Below are 16,427 nucleotides of genomic sequence, written 5' to 3' on the forward strand. Positions count from 1 at the left end.
TTGGTTTACCAAAACCTGGCTGTAGCTGAGAATTGGTGAAGGAATCCTTGGGCACGGGCTACCATTTCTGTCCCCTAGGGTTCTCTTCAGTGGGTAATTCTGCATGCACAGCAGTTCTTCCTTTCATTTTAGTCATGAGGATATAATTGTACCTTGAAATATATTACATAAACGGTGTTACCCTGGATGCTCCACGCTCTCAGGGAGCGATGTTAGCAATTGCAGGAGATGCAGATAGGGGGTCAGCCCAGGATAGTCCCTGCCCACCCCCATCCCTGTCCCTGTCTCTCCTTCATCCCTCATGATTATATCATGTACTAACTACGGTCTGAAGAGTGGCTGGATGTACGGACTTGTGAAGATACACTATGCTCACGCCTGGCCAGCTGTTTCTGTGTCGGTTATGAACCTGGCTTTGTAAACTTAACTCATTAAAAGCTTCAGCTATCCTTGGAGGCTAGAGTCTGTCACTCTTCTGCCCAAAATCTCCAGTGCCTTCCCACTCCACTTGGATAAAAACCCAAAATGTCCCCATCTCCCTGATGGGCCCCCAACTACACTGACTTCATCTCCCCTGCATCAACTCCACCCCACGTCTTGGCTTCTTAGCTGCCTCATCACAGAACTTAGAAGGAGCGGTAGGGAAAGATGTCCTAGTCATGGACCAGACCCTTAGCACATCAGTTTCCCCAATCTGAGTCCTAGACTCAACATCACAATGGCGATAAAAATCACAGAAAGTATCTTTATGAAACCTGACAGGCTAATTCTAATTTTTCATGGAAATATACAAATTGAGTGTCTTGGCTGGTCTTTGTGTCAACTTGACATAAGCTAGAGTCACCTGCGAGGAAGGAACCTCAATTGGAAAAACGCCCCCATAAGATCAGGCTATGCACAAGCCTGTAGGACATTTTCTTAATTAGTGACTGACGTGGGAGAGCTTGGTCCATTTGTGGGTTGGGCCACCCCTGTGCTGGTGGTCATGGGTGCTATAGGAAAGCAAGTTAACCAACCAATGAGGAGTCGACCAGTAAGCAGCATCCTTCCAGGTCCTCTGTCAGTTCCTGTCTTCTGGTTCCTACCCGGTTTAAGTCCCTGCCTTGGCTTCCTCCAGTGGACTGTGACTCAGGATATACAAGACAAATCACCTTGGGCCATGGTGTTTCGTCATAGTACTAACAACCCTAACTAAGTGAGTACAGACAAGACAATCTTAAGTAAAAATAACATCAGAAGATCTACACCACAGTACTGTTGAGAATTGCTGCTAGCTGGGCATGGTGGTATACATCTGTAAATCAGCAGTGGGGAGACTGAGGCAGGATGGTGACAGAGTTGAGGCCAGAGGTTAAGTCTAGCTTGGACTACAGTAATAAAACCCTGTTACAGAGAGAGGGGGAGGGAAGGGGAGAGAAGGGGAGAAGAGATAGAGAAGTGTCTCAGCTGCTCGCTGCTTTTGCAGAGGCCCAAGTCCACTTCCCAGCGCCCAAATTATGGGGCTCACAACTGCCTGTAACTCCAGCCCCAGGAGATCTGAGCCCTCTTCTGGACTCTGTCTGCATCCACACACATGTACACATACACACAGAGACACATACATTTAAAAATAAATATGTAAAGGTTATATGTTTAAGAGAAAGAACGAGAGACAGACACTAAGAAAGAGAAAGTCTGTAAACGTGTAGGAAATTTAAAAGGATGTCACTGGAATAAAGACAGGTCGGCGTGGTGTTTCAGAGCGCGGAAAATGCTGTTACTTCAGATGCGGGTCAGCTATGCTCCCTTAAGGAATGCGCAACACGTGCCCAGGTGCTTCTGAGTGCCAGGCGATGAGTCCACTGGTGTCAACGTGAAGACATGGAAATTTTCACACGTGACCTTTTATTCAGATTAGAAACTGCATCTGCTTTAAGTTTATACGTTCTCCAGATCAAAGGGTGTCTGGAAGCTGAAAGAACGCATTGCACATGCTGTGGAAATATAACTGACACACCCGTGCTTTATTACCTGTGCTACGTGTTATATATGACTCTTAACACTGTGTACATAGCACATGGCAATATACCGTTCCTTATCAGGAAACTAACTTCCCACTTAAAGATGAGCTCACCAGACTCAGCAGGTAGAGGAACTTGTTACCAAATCTGACGACCTAAGATCCCAAGACCCACAGGGATGAAGGAGAGAACCAACTCCTGCAAATTGTCCTCTGACCTCCTCGTGTGCAGTATGGTGCACACATGTGCGTACACACACACACACACACACACACACACACTCACACACACACGAAAGGAGGGAATAATAAAATAATACAAAAAATAAGTTAATCACTACCATAGTCTTATTTTTAAAAATAAGGCCACCCTCCACAGGATAGGTTATAGTGACAGCACAGTGTTGGGGGAGGCCACGTGACCTCTGGGATACTCCTCCCCAAATCCACAGGAGTGAGTGTGCTCTTCGCATGAGCATGGCTATGTCAAGGGCCGCAGGAAGTGGCAAAGCCTGCCCTCCTGATCTGAGTGTGAATGTTGACAGTATGTGGAGAAAATGTCCATTGCAGCTTTGGCTGTTGGCAACCTGAGGACTGTTCCTTCTATAGAGATCGTTCCGACCCAAAATAGCTAAACCTGCCTCCTTGCTTGGCTGCTGATAGTAACCCTCCCTTCCTGTAGTTCTCTTGGGGAGACGGGGAGAATGAGGCAATGGGTATTCACTTCTTGGATCCCGTCTTGGTTTGTCGCTCGGTTTATCAAAGGCTGCTTCTCCTGTGTGTCTGTCACTTCCAGGTGTGGGAAACCACTTTTCCTCTAACCCCTTACCTTTACTGTTGCCTACCCCAGTGGTGACCCCATCCCACCTAGTTCCCTATGGCCCACACACCTTTGCAAAGTGAACCTTCCTTCAGGTATCCTCACAGTACCCTCTGCCGTCTGTAGAGTCCCCGCTACCCAAGCCTTAGGACTCTGGTTATTTGGAGGGAAGACCTCGGCTTCCCTTCACACTCCACCCTGGTGGTGAATCCCACCAATGGGTGTTTCTCCAACCCCAAGCAGAAATTCCCTTCTCTCCACTGATTTCTCTCCACCGTCTTCCTCAGGTCATGGGAAAACAGCTGCTCAAAGTTTCCTTGTTGGAAACTCTATATAATTGTGTAAAGCAATTATATTCCTTCATTATTTCTTTGTTGCATGCCTCCACAATTTTTTTAACTTCTTCCTGAATTCCTGTTAGTCCTTTAATGAAACCAAGTGTGCATTGAAAGACGAGCCAATAAACAAGATGCGCTATAACTGACGGCGGGCTATCACTCAGCCTTTAAAAGGAAGGAAATACTGTCACATGGTACAGCATGGAGAAGTCTCACAGGCATCAAGACTAAGCAAAAGAAACCATCTTCAGAGGACAATACCTTAACACTTTAATATCTAAATTCATGGGCAAATTCACACTAACAGACAGTAAAGCAAGAGTCACTAGGGCTGGAGACAGTGGAGGACAGGGATATCGAGTTGTAACTTTGAGGAGGATTAGCGTTCTGCAGAAGGACGCTGGGGGTGGTTGCACAGTAGGGTGAATGAACGCCATGCCACTGAAGTCCATAGTCACGAATGTTACAACACTATGATTAATTATACATACCTCACCAGTATTTATAGTAAGAAAATAATGCGTAGGGAAGACATGGGAGATGGCAGAGGTGACAAAGCAGTGGGGACAAGAATGCCCTCTGGGGAGGTGTTGCTGGGGAGCTGGGATTCTTGCTTCTCAAGAGGAGCAATTTGGCTAACCAGGGGGAAGGAATGATGGCGGAGACATTGGAGGGAGGGGAAGAAAAGGAAATGAGTGCAGGTCACCCAGGCTTTGTGGATCCAAATAGTTATAAATGCAGATAAATAATAGCTATTGGCTTTGAATGCTTGGCTTACGATGCATCTGTCCCACTCACGCAGTCAGGATCTAGTACCGGACCATTCCATCCCTCCTGTGAGTGTGCTCTGTTCAGGGGCGTTGTAGACACAGCTTACTGGACCCTCACTCCTCCCGTGGACACGTCTTACTGCCACAGCCCTTGGTGGCGGCACAGGACCCAGGCAGGGCCTCACTGAATGCCCCTAAGGTCTTTTCCTCAAAAGCCCTGAGCAGATTCCATCCGGAAAGCATCAAGGGCGTGCCTGTGCAGGTGCAAGCCCCGATGTGGATGTGATGTGAACCTTAGCTGTTAAGTGGAGCTCCTGGTGCGTTTACCCCTAAACCCACCCACCACTGGCCAAGAGGGCCATGAGATGAGCAGCCGCCGTGGCTGCAGAATTTCCTGCCCTTCCTCTGGCTCAGCTATGAGCTTGGGCATGGAAGCAACCAAGATCACAAGACGAAACTGCCTCGGGAAAACTTTCATCTGAAACTTCAAAGAGGCAGTGTATTTGCCACCGCAGGCCAAGGGTGGAGTTCAGACGTCTGGGGAAGAGCAAAGCATGATGGGGAGGCTGGTTCGTTGTCCCCTCTGGCCCCAGCCTAGCTCAGCCCTTTTGCCCGCTCAGACACTGCCACTGTCTGCTTCTAGTACCCCAGTGGGCTCTTCCTCGTGGGCACTCCAAGGCTGTTTCTCCTTGGCTGCTGGCTGTCGGGGGAGCGCTGCAGGCAGGCAGGTGGTGTGCATGATAGAAGAAAGAATCAGGGATATGCTCTGCTGTGGGAAGAAAACCCAGGGCCACCCAGGGTAGATAAGGAAACTGCATTTTTGGGGCCCATGGCCCAGAGAGTAGAGGCTCCAAGTGGTAGAATTTGGGATACAAGAACATTCCAGAATGATTGTATTGTCTTTCATATCCATGAGCTTTAAGGATGGTCTATATGGGTCACACTTCTTTGGGGCTGAGTCTTCCTGGTCACACGTCTTTGAATGGACAAGTCAAGGGCAGTGTCCTCAGGATATCACAGGCATCTGCCAGAAGGAGCTTCCTGGGGGTCTGGTTTAGGACAGAAATGCTGCTTCATTGAGAAGGGTCTTTAGGACATTTCTCAACACTTTCTCTCGTGAGTGCCAGAAATCCAAACTCAGGTCCTCAGGCTGATAAGCACTGAGCCACCTTCCAGCACCATCAGAAAGGTTCACCGCCATTTCACTTTGACCGTGTGGTTACTAAGCAGATGACTTTCGGATGACAAGTGGACTGCCCTTTCAGAAGGTTAGGCAGGCTCAATGGGATGAATGCTTGTGCCGAAACATAACTGTTGGAACTCACGTGAACAAGAACACTTTGGAATCCAGCGGGGAGGGGAGATGCTGTGGTCAGTAAGTTCAAGAACCACTAAATTGAAGCCTGTATGTTAGATAAGACCAAAATAGTGACAACCATACAGACCTGTAAGAAAGATCTAGAAACAGACTGCAACCATCAGATTTTCCCCCCATTTTGTTTTGCAGGCAAAACTGCAGAGAAAATCTAATGGATGAAGATGAGAAGGACAGAGCAAAGAGGTGAGTAGGAGGCATGCCCCTGCCTCACAGGGCTTGCCTTCCTTTGCACTCTATTTAACAGAGCATGACAGGCAGCTGTGAGATGCGTCTCCACACTCTCTCCCTGAAATATTTAAGAGTGGCCCCAAAATTTTGCGACTCACCAGTGAAGTTATCCATTGTGTGGGACCCTGTTGACTGTGGTCTCCAGAGGCCTCTGGTTACTGCTTTCCTAGGACAGATACTGCTTTGCAAGGCAGGCTAATAGGAGCCAAGTCTGCCTGGGCTCAAGCCCTGGTGGTGGTGTTGGGCATTGCCTGACTTTGGGTAGGATAGCATCATTATTACCCCATCATGACTGTATCCATCCTCAGTTGTTACTGAGTGGGCAGGAACCAAACAGCACTGTACTGAGCACTGTCCTGACATTTCTCCATCTATGAAGTAGGGGCATGGTGCCCCTGGTACCACGGTTGACTGGTCTGGATTTCCTAGCCTGGCAGTTGTTATGTTAAAGCACCCATAACCCTGCATGTGTGTATTCCTTTGTGAGCATTTGTTAAATTCCTGTTGCGTTCAAGGTAGCCACAAAGTTGATACTGAAGGTCAAGAATGGTCAAATGCCCTCAGACTTGACACAACCTACCCAAGTGGGCAGCCACTGTACTAAACTTGGTAAACTGGGAAAGCAAGGGCAAGTAAGTGGCTTCAGTCTCCCCAGGGATACACAAGTCAATGAGCGAGGAAAGCTCACTGAAAACTATTAGGATACACGGGACAGGACAGCAGTAGAGGGAGTAACAGGAAATGCGGGCAGGGTAGCCTCCATGACAGAGCCACACACCAGCCTCCTCCTTTCAATTCCATCCTGTTCCCTTCCACACTGTGCGGGGCAGGTACTCCATCCTCTGCTCTAGGCCTTCTCGTGGGCCCCTAACAGACATACCTACTTCCCTCCATAGAGCTTCATGACTGACTTGCACTGTGGTAGCTCTAGAGCGACTGTCCCCTGAGGAGAAAGCCATGAGAGACACAAGTCTACAGCCATGGCAACGTTGTTCAGTCTAACTCCACAAGACTGCGGCAGTCTGGACTGTTTTAACCGCCCCTCATAGTTCCAGTAACTAAAGGTCAGTGTGCAGACCAGGAGCTCAGGTGGGACCAGTGTGCACGGAACGAGGGGTAGGAAGTGGCAGGCCAGCCGTCTCCTTTGATCTTATTTTCCTTGTTTTTTGGGGGGGTAGCGGGAACTAAAGGAAGAACCTAAGGCCTCATGCATGCCAGGTTATTTTATCCTTACGTCCACTTTTCCAAGCGCACAGACACCCCTGCACAAACAGTCCAACAATGACGGCTATGAGTCTTGAGCTTCTTCTGAAACAACAGCTCTGGGCCCTTCACCTGGTCCTAGGAGGTCCAGCCTCTTCCAGAAATGCTTTTGAAGTCACAGCCTGCAAGGTCACAAAGTCCATTTGTGTCTTCCCAAACAAGTAAAGGAGTGAACTCGACCGCACAGGCCAAGCACATTCTTGCCCACTCTCACGGACAGGCTGGCACCTAGCTCTTCCTCTGGAGCGTTTTGCTTTTGGATTCCTGCAGGGTGAGCTAGAGACAGAACAGCCTTTATGATTCCATGCTCCTGTTCTCTCACCTGCGATACAAGACCTAGTCTGTTGTTCTACTCGAGGTATTTTGGGAGCCGGCCACCACACACACCAGGTGACACTTAGGCATGGCTCGCCATGTGTCTGAAAGTTTATAGCGCTTTACAATAATATGCTGACAGAATAGCAATATGAGAATTTATACAGAGACCAGTGGTGGCCAGCACGCATGGAGAGTTTCCTGCACATTCCACTGAGTACTGAGCTAAGTACCTTTGTGTGCATTACCCCAAATCATCAATTCAACATCCTTTTGATGTTGTTTATTGGTTTTATTCTAAACTACGGCTTAGGAAAATCAAGGAAGTGGCAGGTGGGACATTAAATGCGGGCTTTCTTAACCTTAGACTCTGCTCTAATCGCTTTGGACATGTGAGAGTCTTCTCATTTAAGTACAAATTCCACATCCACCCCCACAGGCCTAGACCCAGACGTTCTATTTAAGTCCTTGAAATCAGTCAGACTCCCTGCGTTCTGCTTTCATTCATTCCCAATCCCATTTGCTCTGGGCTAAGAACATCTCTCCATTTAGTCAGGTACCCATTGCTGTAAGAGAATAAAGCGGGGAGGGGTTTCCTTCAGTCAGAGTATTGGGGGTGGAAGGGAAGGGACTCTGGCGAGAAAACTGTGGGAGATGGCATCACCATAAGAGCCAAGAAGTAGAGGGAGAGATTACGGTAAAGGATGAGGAGAAAAAGAGGGAGTGGGGAGGATGAGGATGAGGGAAGGAGAAGGGAGGTGAAAGGTCACATCATGAGCATCATCAGATCAGGAATCCAGAGCAGAGAGAGGCCAGGCTCACTGCTTCCCATTGGCTGCACATCTTTGGGCTCTCACCATCTCTTCACACCATCCCACTGAGGAGCGCTTCCTACAATGTCCCTTTCTACAGGGTACCGCTACATGGATATCTACATACAGAAGCTGCTAGCCCTTGCTTCTCTCACCTTCAGACGCACAGAGGGACTCAGAACAACTGTTAACACCCCCAAGCCTTGGCCAAGATGCAACCCTTCCTAACACTGTGACCGTAGACTGTTCCACACTCTTTTCAAAACCTCCAGGTTTGCAGACTTCTGTGGCAGCAACACAGGAAGCCATTCCTTTAGCATACCTGGAGACCCTGGAAGGATTTCCTTACATTCACAAGACATTCTTATGATATTAGCAATGTTTATTAGCTGGAGATCATGATCCTCATTGTCGCCCCCAAAAAACTTACTTTATGTGAAGCATGATTCTCAGAGCTTTGGGGGGGAAACATAGTGCCTTCAGACGGATGGCTCACGTATTCTGGAAAGGATTTGATTCTGCTCTCTTCTGTGAATTTCCATGTCAATCCAGTGGGTATTAATTGAATTCGTCTAACGTGTCCAGGACCATCTACTGCTTTCTTTGGGGAAGGCTTAAATCCAAGAGGTCAAAAGAGAAACACTGTGGCTGAGAGATGTGAGGTCCCAGGTCAATGAAGCTCCCAGTTTGCCATTTTGTATAGGAGTATGTCTCTGGAATTCAAATGAATCACTCTACATGTATGTGTGCATGTCTGCGTGAGTGTATGTGTGCGTGAGAGAGAATGTGTGTATGCACGCGTGAGTGTGTGTGTGTGTGTGTGTGTGTGTGTGTGTGTGTGATACATAGGCATCAATCAATCACACAAAGCTGGCTTTGATTCTTTTTGTCTATTTTGGACAGGCCACCAAACTACCCTTAACCTCAGTTTCATCTACAGTACAATAGGTGTGACTGAGACAGAAACAGGCATTCAGTGTGTGTAAGCTTTTGGCACCGCTAGGCGTCCACGGTACTGAAGAGACAGCTAAGGTATATGGGCTCCTTGGTTTTCCTGGGTCGCCCAATCTACAGCTCCTGTCCCATTCTCGTGGAATCCCTGCAAAGTGGGCTATTACTGCCCTACAGTAGAGAAGTTCTGGAACCTGGGATTCCACAGCCCACCAGTGGCCACAGGGATCAACTCTCAATATCCCTGACCTCCTCCCACGCTTATGAGTAGAAGCTTTGCTTTGCTTTGTGCTCAGGAGACAAGGGCAGAAAGTGCTGGCAGTTGCTTTGCTCAGAGAACACAGGTGTCTGCAGGTTGTCTGCCTTGTGGAATCGTGTGCTTGACTCGTTGCTCACGGACACTTGATGCTCAGTTCATCTCTGACCTGGTATTGAAGAAAGTTATGCTCTCCTCTTTCCAGTTGGCAAGGAAGTTGTTTCCATAACCCCAGGTATTTAGCTGAGGTGAGGAGGTTATGGCTTTGTTGTGTTTTGTTCATGAGAATCAAGAATGTCCGGCAAGATTAGCCGGCCTTTGGGGTTCTCAGTAGGGATTGCTGGATCTGAAATGTGAACTCTTGTTCATTCTTTGACCCTAATCCTTAGTCTCAGTGTGGTTTGGGCAAAAGGGAGACATTCAAACAGGATGAGCAAAATTGTGTTCCCACCACTGCACTGAGGGAGCCATTGTGAGGGGGAGCTCCAGCCATGCCCAGGTGTGTCGCTACTTCTCAATTCCCAGGTGGTGGGAAAGGGTGAGGACCGCTGCCTGGGACCATCATCCATTTGCATTTGTTAACCGAGTCCTACAGTAAGCAAGTGAATGCTATAGAGGAAGGCAGGTAGCATCCTTCCTGCAAAGGGCACATTTGGGGCGGGGGTGGGAAGCGAGCATGGAAACCATCATAAAGGGGAAAACAGAGCCTGCGGTCTGTTAGGCAAAGCCGGGGCAGTGAGTGATCGAGGTATGAGCTCTGCCTTCTCAGGCAACTTTTCACACACTGATCTTGTTTCATTTGTATGAATTCTTTGCCTACAAATAATGTAGGTGTGGATGGAAAGGCTCACAGACAAAGGTTGTGGCCAACACAGAAGATGTGGGATCCATGCGTGCTCGCAGAGTGCCACGCCGACAGGCACCACGCCCTGGCTCTGTGCTATTGCTCTTGTTGGATCTTGGATACTCGTTTTGCTGCAATTTCCTATCCCAGGCTTTGGACTTGATTTTATGTATATCATCATTAGCTCCATCACGGGACAGAAATGACAGTAAGCCATTTTCGAGGCTTTCTCTGTGTGCTTAGATGGTGATTAAGGTAGCGGCAGGCATCGCAAGAACAGGGGCAGTAACAGGACATGGGATTCATTTATATTACCCCGTAATTTCCAGATGAGTGATTCTGCTCTCAAAACAAAGGGAAAAGTAGAACTGTGCTTGCAGGCAGAATGCTAATTCTTCCTGTGGCCCAGTAAACAGCAGAATGGAAAAGGGGGCTCCCTCCTCTGGGGCCCTTTAGCTCTTACCTTTCTGGTTTCTGCTCTTTTGACTAAAGAGAACTCTCATCAGAAATCTGTGCCTGGAAGGTTTGGAAACCTGGAGCTGTCTTGGCTCGGGGAAACCCAGAACCTCTCTGGGGCATCCGAGGTAAGGGATAATTTATTTCAAAGCAAGTTCAATGATTTCAGTAAGTTACCAGCCAAGTAATCAAGGACGGCCAGGTGTCCACCTTCTTGGCCAGACCATCCTTCCTTAGAAAAGGCTAGCCATTCCTTCAAGGAGTTTAGTGACAAGCTGCAAAGGGCCAGACTCAAGTTAAAGGATGTGCGAGTTAACTAAGAGTCACTGTGAAATTAGGCCAGCTTCCCATTGGGATGCAGACGTTTTTCTGAAAATGGTGGCTAAGAATAAATATGTCCTGCACCATCTCAGAAGCAAAGAAATGCCTCGAAACCACTCTGAATTAGTTGCCAAACCTGCAGAGAAGTCGTAGCTAGATACCCAACTTCACCCCAGGTGGCATCAACCCAACCCGTTTTGCCCCGTATGGAACTTTCTGCCCTAAAACCCAAATAACATCTTCTTCTACAAACTACTTCAGGCTATGTGGTGTCCCCCCACCCCGACATCTCTTCTTAGGCCTCCACCCGGAATCCTAGACTGCCCATGTGGGATTGATCTGAAAAACCCTATAAAGTCCTCAGCAGAAGTCATAGAAGCGTCTGGAAGTGGGACATTGTTTTTTAAGTGTCAAAGAAAAAGTGTTCATCTTAAATTCTATTTCCAATGAAACTGTCCTTCAGGGAGGAGGCTAAGTGGGTATGATATCCAAGAAAGGGGGGCCATGCTGTCAGGAGACCCCGCTAGGGAAGAATTACTCAAGTAGCACTAACAGGAAGGAAATAATATCAGGCACAGAAACCGGGGAGTTCATGAGGGATAAAGGAAGGCATAAAGGAAATGGCAGCTGACTAGGGAGAGACGGCAATGTCGGACATATTAAGACTGCACGATCTCCCAATGTAGCTGGGGCTTAGCATCTGCACACCGAGTGCAAAAACACAGATACACTGCAAACTGGGAGAGCAAATAAAGAGAACTACACAGAGTAAAATTTCACGCACACATTCTGGAAAGATAAATTTCCATTGTAGAATCCCTAAAGTGTTTACTACACACATTGCAAAGAAATAAAAAGGAATATTAGATGAAATAAAGTAAAATACTAAACAAAATGTTCATCTAATTCAAAAGAAGATAGAAAAGATGAACGGGAACAACCAAAAGGAGCGAGTGAACAAACAGAAAACAGATTGTAGAATGATACATTAAGCCTAAACATAGACACACACAGAGAGACACACACACACACATACACTCACATACACAGAGACACACACACACACTATTCTGTTAAATACAAATTACCTAACAATGACACAGAGGTTGTCCAATGGGGTTTTTTATTTATTTATAACTAGGTGTGTGTGTCTGTGTGTGGGTACGTGCACAGAGGGCAGATGCTGGCGGAGGTCAGAGGCGTCAGATCCTCTGGAGCTGGAGTTACAAGCATTTGTGAGTTGTCTGAATACCCGGGTGCTGGAAAACAAACTTGCTCTCCCAAGAACAGTGCCCTCTCCCAATCACTGACCATCTCCCCAGGGCAATATCTTTTAAATTATAATATGCTTATATAGTCTTTGAGAACACCATACATGTGTACAGTTTTGTTCATAATTACCCCACATCCCAATTCTTCCCTGTATTGACCTCCAAATTCATGTCCTCTTATTATTTTTATAAATCACAGAGGCCATTTCGTGCTGCCTATACATGTATGTGTGTGGTGTGTGTGGGTTCATCTGCTGAAGTATGTATGGGCCAGGCTACCAGAGACTATACCTGTCCTAGTTATGACCAAAAGTCAACCTGGAAATAAGAGGGCTTGTTTGACTTACACTTCCATATCATTCTTCATCAGTGCAGGAAGTCGAGAGAGGAACTCTATCAGGGCAGAATCCTGGAGGCAGGAACTGATGCAGGGTCCACGGAGGGGTGCTGCTCAGTGCCTTGCTCCTCGTGGCTTACTCAGCCTGCTTTCTTATGGAACCCAGGACCACCATCCCAGGCATGGCCCCACCTACAGTGGGCTGGGCCTTCCCTCCATCATCATCACTAATTAAGAAAATTAGTACTTCCATACAGCCTACAACCCCTTCTTATGGAAATGTTTTCTTAATAGAGCTTCTCTCCTTTAGAATGACTTTAGCTTGTGTTAATTGCCGTAAAACTATCCAGCACAATATCCCTAAAGAAAACCAACTCTTCTTCGCCTGGCAGCCATCAACCATCAACAGCTCCTCATCTAGGGGTGGGGGGCTCATGTGCCCCCTCCCGCATCTATACTAGAGTGTTATTATGGCTGTGCTTGGTCTTTGAGTTCCAGAGTTCAGTGGTCCTGCCACATCCAGAAGACACTATTTCACCCCAGTCCTTCCTGACCTCTGGCTCTTAGAATCTTTCTGCCTCCTTCTTCCACAATGTTTGCTGAGCCTTGGGGGTGTGGCACAGAAGTCCCGTTAATGTCTGATCATTCTCCAGACTTTCATTCTCTGCACTTGGGCCTGTTGTGAATCTTAGTATTAACTACCCACTGAACAAAGATGCTTCTCTGATGAGAACGGAAAGCTGCACTAATCTATGGGTATAGAGATACATGTTAAAAAGACAGTTTGATACAGTGCCCATTTAGCAAAGTAAGAATAGTAGGTTCACCTGTGGAGCCTCAGAGCTTCCCCAACCCTGGTTCTGGTCAGATTTTCAGTACCAGGCATGAGTTTCCTCCTGTGGAACAGCCTTAAATCCAATCAGATATGACACTATTGCACCCATAGGCATAGCTTGCCAGGTCAGTTGTTACTGTGGCTCCCAAAGTTGACAGCTGTAAAACTGTTGATGATTTTCCTTTTCTCTGGTACTATGAACTCTAGTCATCAGGGAGAAAGCTTCCGGGCCAATACCAGCTTGATTTCTCAAATTCTGTAACCAAAGCATGTGTTGTCTTCAGCAACAGGGTCTTACCATCAAGTAGGATTTAAAAAAAAAAAAGCAGCCTAAATACATGCTGTCACACGAGAAACCTAATCCTGTAAGTAGGTTAAAAGTAAAACAGAAACTTATATTTGGCGCAAACAGTAATTTAAAGAAAGCCAAAGTGATTACAAAGTGTATGTCAGAGTCCAAAATCGTACCAGGAAGACAGAGTGACACTCATGAAGATAAAAGATCAATTCACCAAGAACAGATAACAATTCTAAATGTGTGCACACTAAAAAGCAAGAGCTTCCAAGTCTGTGCAGCACAACCTGAAGAACCAAGAGGACTCCTCACTGCGCCTTCCTCAGTGATAAACTAGCGAGCCGAGACGCAGCAAAGATGTCAAAGAGCTAAAACGCACTAGCAGCCAACGGAATCTGATTGACATTTATAGAACGCACCACACAGCAATATCAGAATCCGATTTTCAAGTACCTATTGAACACGTACCAAGATAGACCAAATGTTGCTTCATTAAACAAATGTGGAGAAATCCAAATGAACCAAAATTAAATTAGAAACAGAAAAACTTTAGGGAAAAAAAAAAGATCTCTGAAGCTTAGAAATTGAATAACAAACTTCTAAGTTACCCTCGGGTCAGAAAGGATGTCTCCAGGAGGGTTAGAGACTGTATCGGCTGAAAGAAGCTGAGAGTGTGTTTCAGGTGCTGTGCTCTACGGTGGCTGTAGTGCCTAGAGAACCCCGCAGCAGCAGATACTCACATCAGAAAAAGAAAGTGTCCTGTGCCACCACCCAGCTCCCACCACAGAAGGAGGGAACTGGAGGATGACTCAGCAGCTGAGATGCGGCTGGGCTGTTGCAGAGTTCAGTTCCCAGCACCCACATCAGGGGACTCACAACTGCTTGTGACTCTAATTCTGGGAGACCTCTTTTGACCTCCTCAGGTACTGCACACACCGGCACAAACTCTTATTCACACACACACACACACACACACACACACACACACACACACACACACATTTTTAAAGGTAGAAAGAAGGGCTGGGGAAATGGCTCCATCACTAAACAGCCTGCTGTACAAACAGGAGGACCTGAGTTCAGAACCCTGGCTCTAGCATCTATGTAAAACCAGGTATCTATAACTCCATCACTGGGGACCGGGGGACAAAATAAGCAGCTCCCTACATCTCATGGGCCGGCCAGCCTATCTGAATCGATGAGCTCCAGGTCTAATGGAATGCTCTGTCTCAAAAAAATAAGGTGGGAAGCAACTAAGGAGCAATTTTTGGTCTGTACACACAGATGGAGGGGGTACGGAATAAAAGGGAGATAAAGAGAAGAGAAATGGAAGAACAAAATTAATTCATAGAACAAACATAGCAGCCATGGTGGCCCATGCTTTTAATCGGAGCTCTGGGAAGGGAAAGGCAAACAGAGCTCTGTTAGTTCAAGGCCAACCTGGTCATGTAGTGAGTTCCAGGCTTCCCAGGCATATCTAGTGAGTCCTTGTCTTCAACAAGAAGAGTAGCATAAATCAACAAACTTGAAAGCAAAACAAAACAAACAAGCAAGCAAAACATGGAGAAAAGCTGACTAGGCAGAAGGTGATTCTTGAATCAAGCAAATTGACAAACCTAGTTGAGAGAGACCCCCTCAAAAAAAGACACAGACTGTCAGTAACAACAAAAGAAGACTACTGCACAGCTCTTTGCCATTAAAAGGGCCATAAGAAAGTTCTATGACCAACTGTGTCCGTGTAAATTCAAGAACTCAGATGAGATGGACCAGCTATTTAATAAGCACAAGCAGTCAGACTCGCATGGTGTAAAAGAGCCTGAAGAGTTCTCTGATACATGGATTTGAATTTACAAATGGAAACCACAAAAGCCCAGATCCAGATGGTTTAATTGATGAATTCTGAATTCTGCCAAATATTGAAGGAAGAAATACCTCCCTCATTATGCAGTCCTGTGTGAAAAGTAAAAGAAGGGGGAAATACATTCCAGCTGATTTTATGACGGTGGCATTATCCTCTGAACAAACAAGAAAATAAGCTAGGGACCATGTCCCTTGTGAATGCAGATAGAACATTCCTCAAGAAAACACTGGAGTTCGGTATGGTGGTGCACACCTCTAATCCCAACACTTAAGAGGCAGAGGCAATCAGATCTCTGTGAGTTCGAGGCTAGTCTTGTCTTTATAGTGAGTTCCAGGGAAGCTAGGACTACAAAGAGAATCCCTGCCTCAAAAAATAGGAAACATTGGTAATCCAGTTTGTTGGGCACATACCTGGAATCTCAGCTCTCAGCAGCTAAGAGAGGAGGGTTATGAGTGTGAGACCTACCTGGACTATGTAGTGAGACCTTGTGTGATCTTCAAACAAAACAAAGCAAATACACAACACTGGCATTTCTCCCCTGCCTGCTTTGTGTGTGGGGGAGGCGCAGTGGTAATTATTCTACAATCAAGTAGAATTTATCTAAGGAATGCAAGGCTATGTAGCATTTTAAAATCACTGAGTACAATCCACTGCCTAGAAACCCCAAATAATAATGCAAGTGACACCAAAAAAAGAGTGTAATGAAACTGAACAATTTCTCATGAAATATAAAGCAGTGCTTAAGTCAAAATAGACCATAAATTGAAATGGGAAATACATAAAACCCTAAGAGAAAATGTTATGACCTTGGGTCTAACACCAAAAGTATAAGCCAAAGGAAAGGAAGGGGGGATAGAAGAGAGAGGGAGAGGATGAGGGAGGTGGGGAAGAGAGGAGGGAGTGAGAACAAGACAGGAGGGGAGTAGAGGGGAGGGGAGAAAGAGAGAGGAGAGGGGAGGGGAGGGGAGAGGAGGGGAGAAAAAGAGAGGCTGAAGTTATTGAATGTGGGCCCAGCCCACCCTTTTTAATATAACGTTTTAATCTGTAATTAGTTGAGTTCATGGCTGTGGAATCCAG

The 16,427-nt window shown here is 46.6% G+C and overlaps 1 protein-coding gene across 1 annotated transcript in view; it reads left to right on the forward strand.

Moving 5' to 3' along the window:
- The window catches only part of Npas2 (neuronal PAS domain protein 2), a 186,131-nt gene that overhangs the window by 73,098 nt on the left and 96,606 nt on the right, over nucleotides 1-16,427 (forward strand). Inside the window, exon 2 of the mRNA XM_005359963.3 lies at nucleotides 5,435-5,488. Within this exon, the coding sequence (XP_005360020.1) occupies nucleotides 5,457-5,488 (32 nt within the window). The 5' untranslated portion in view covers nucleotides 5,435-5,456. The remainder of the gene's footprint in view (nucleotides 1-5,434; nucleotides 5,489-16,427) is intronic.

Source organism: Microtus ochrogaster, linkage group LG2, assembly GCF_000317375.1.
Source record: "Microtus ochrogaster isolate Prairie Vole_2 linkage group LG2, MicOch1.0, whole genome shotgun sequence".
Taxonomy (NCBI): domain Eukaryota; kingdom Metazoa; phylum Chordata; class Mammalia; order Rodentia; family Cricetidae; genus Microtus; species Microtus ochrogaster.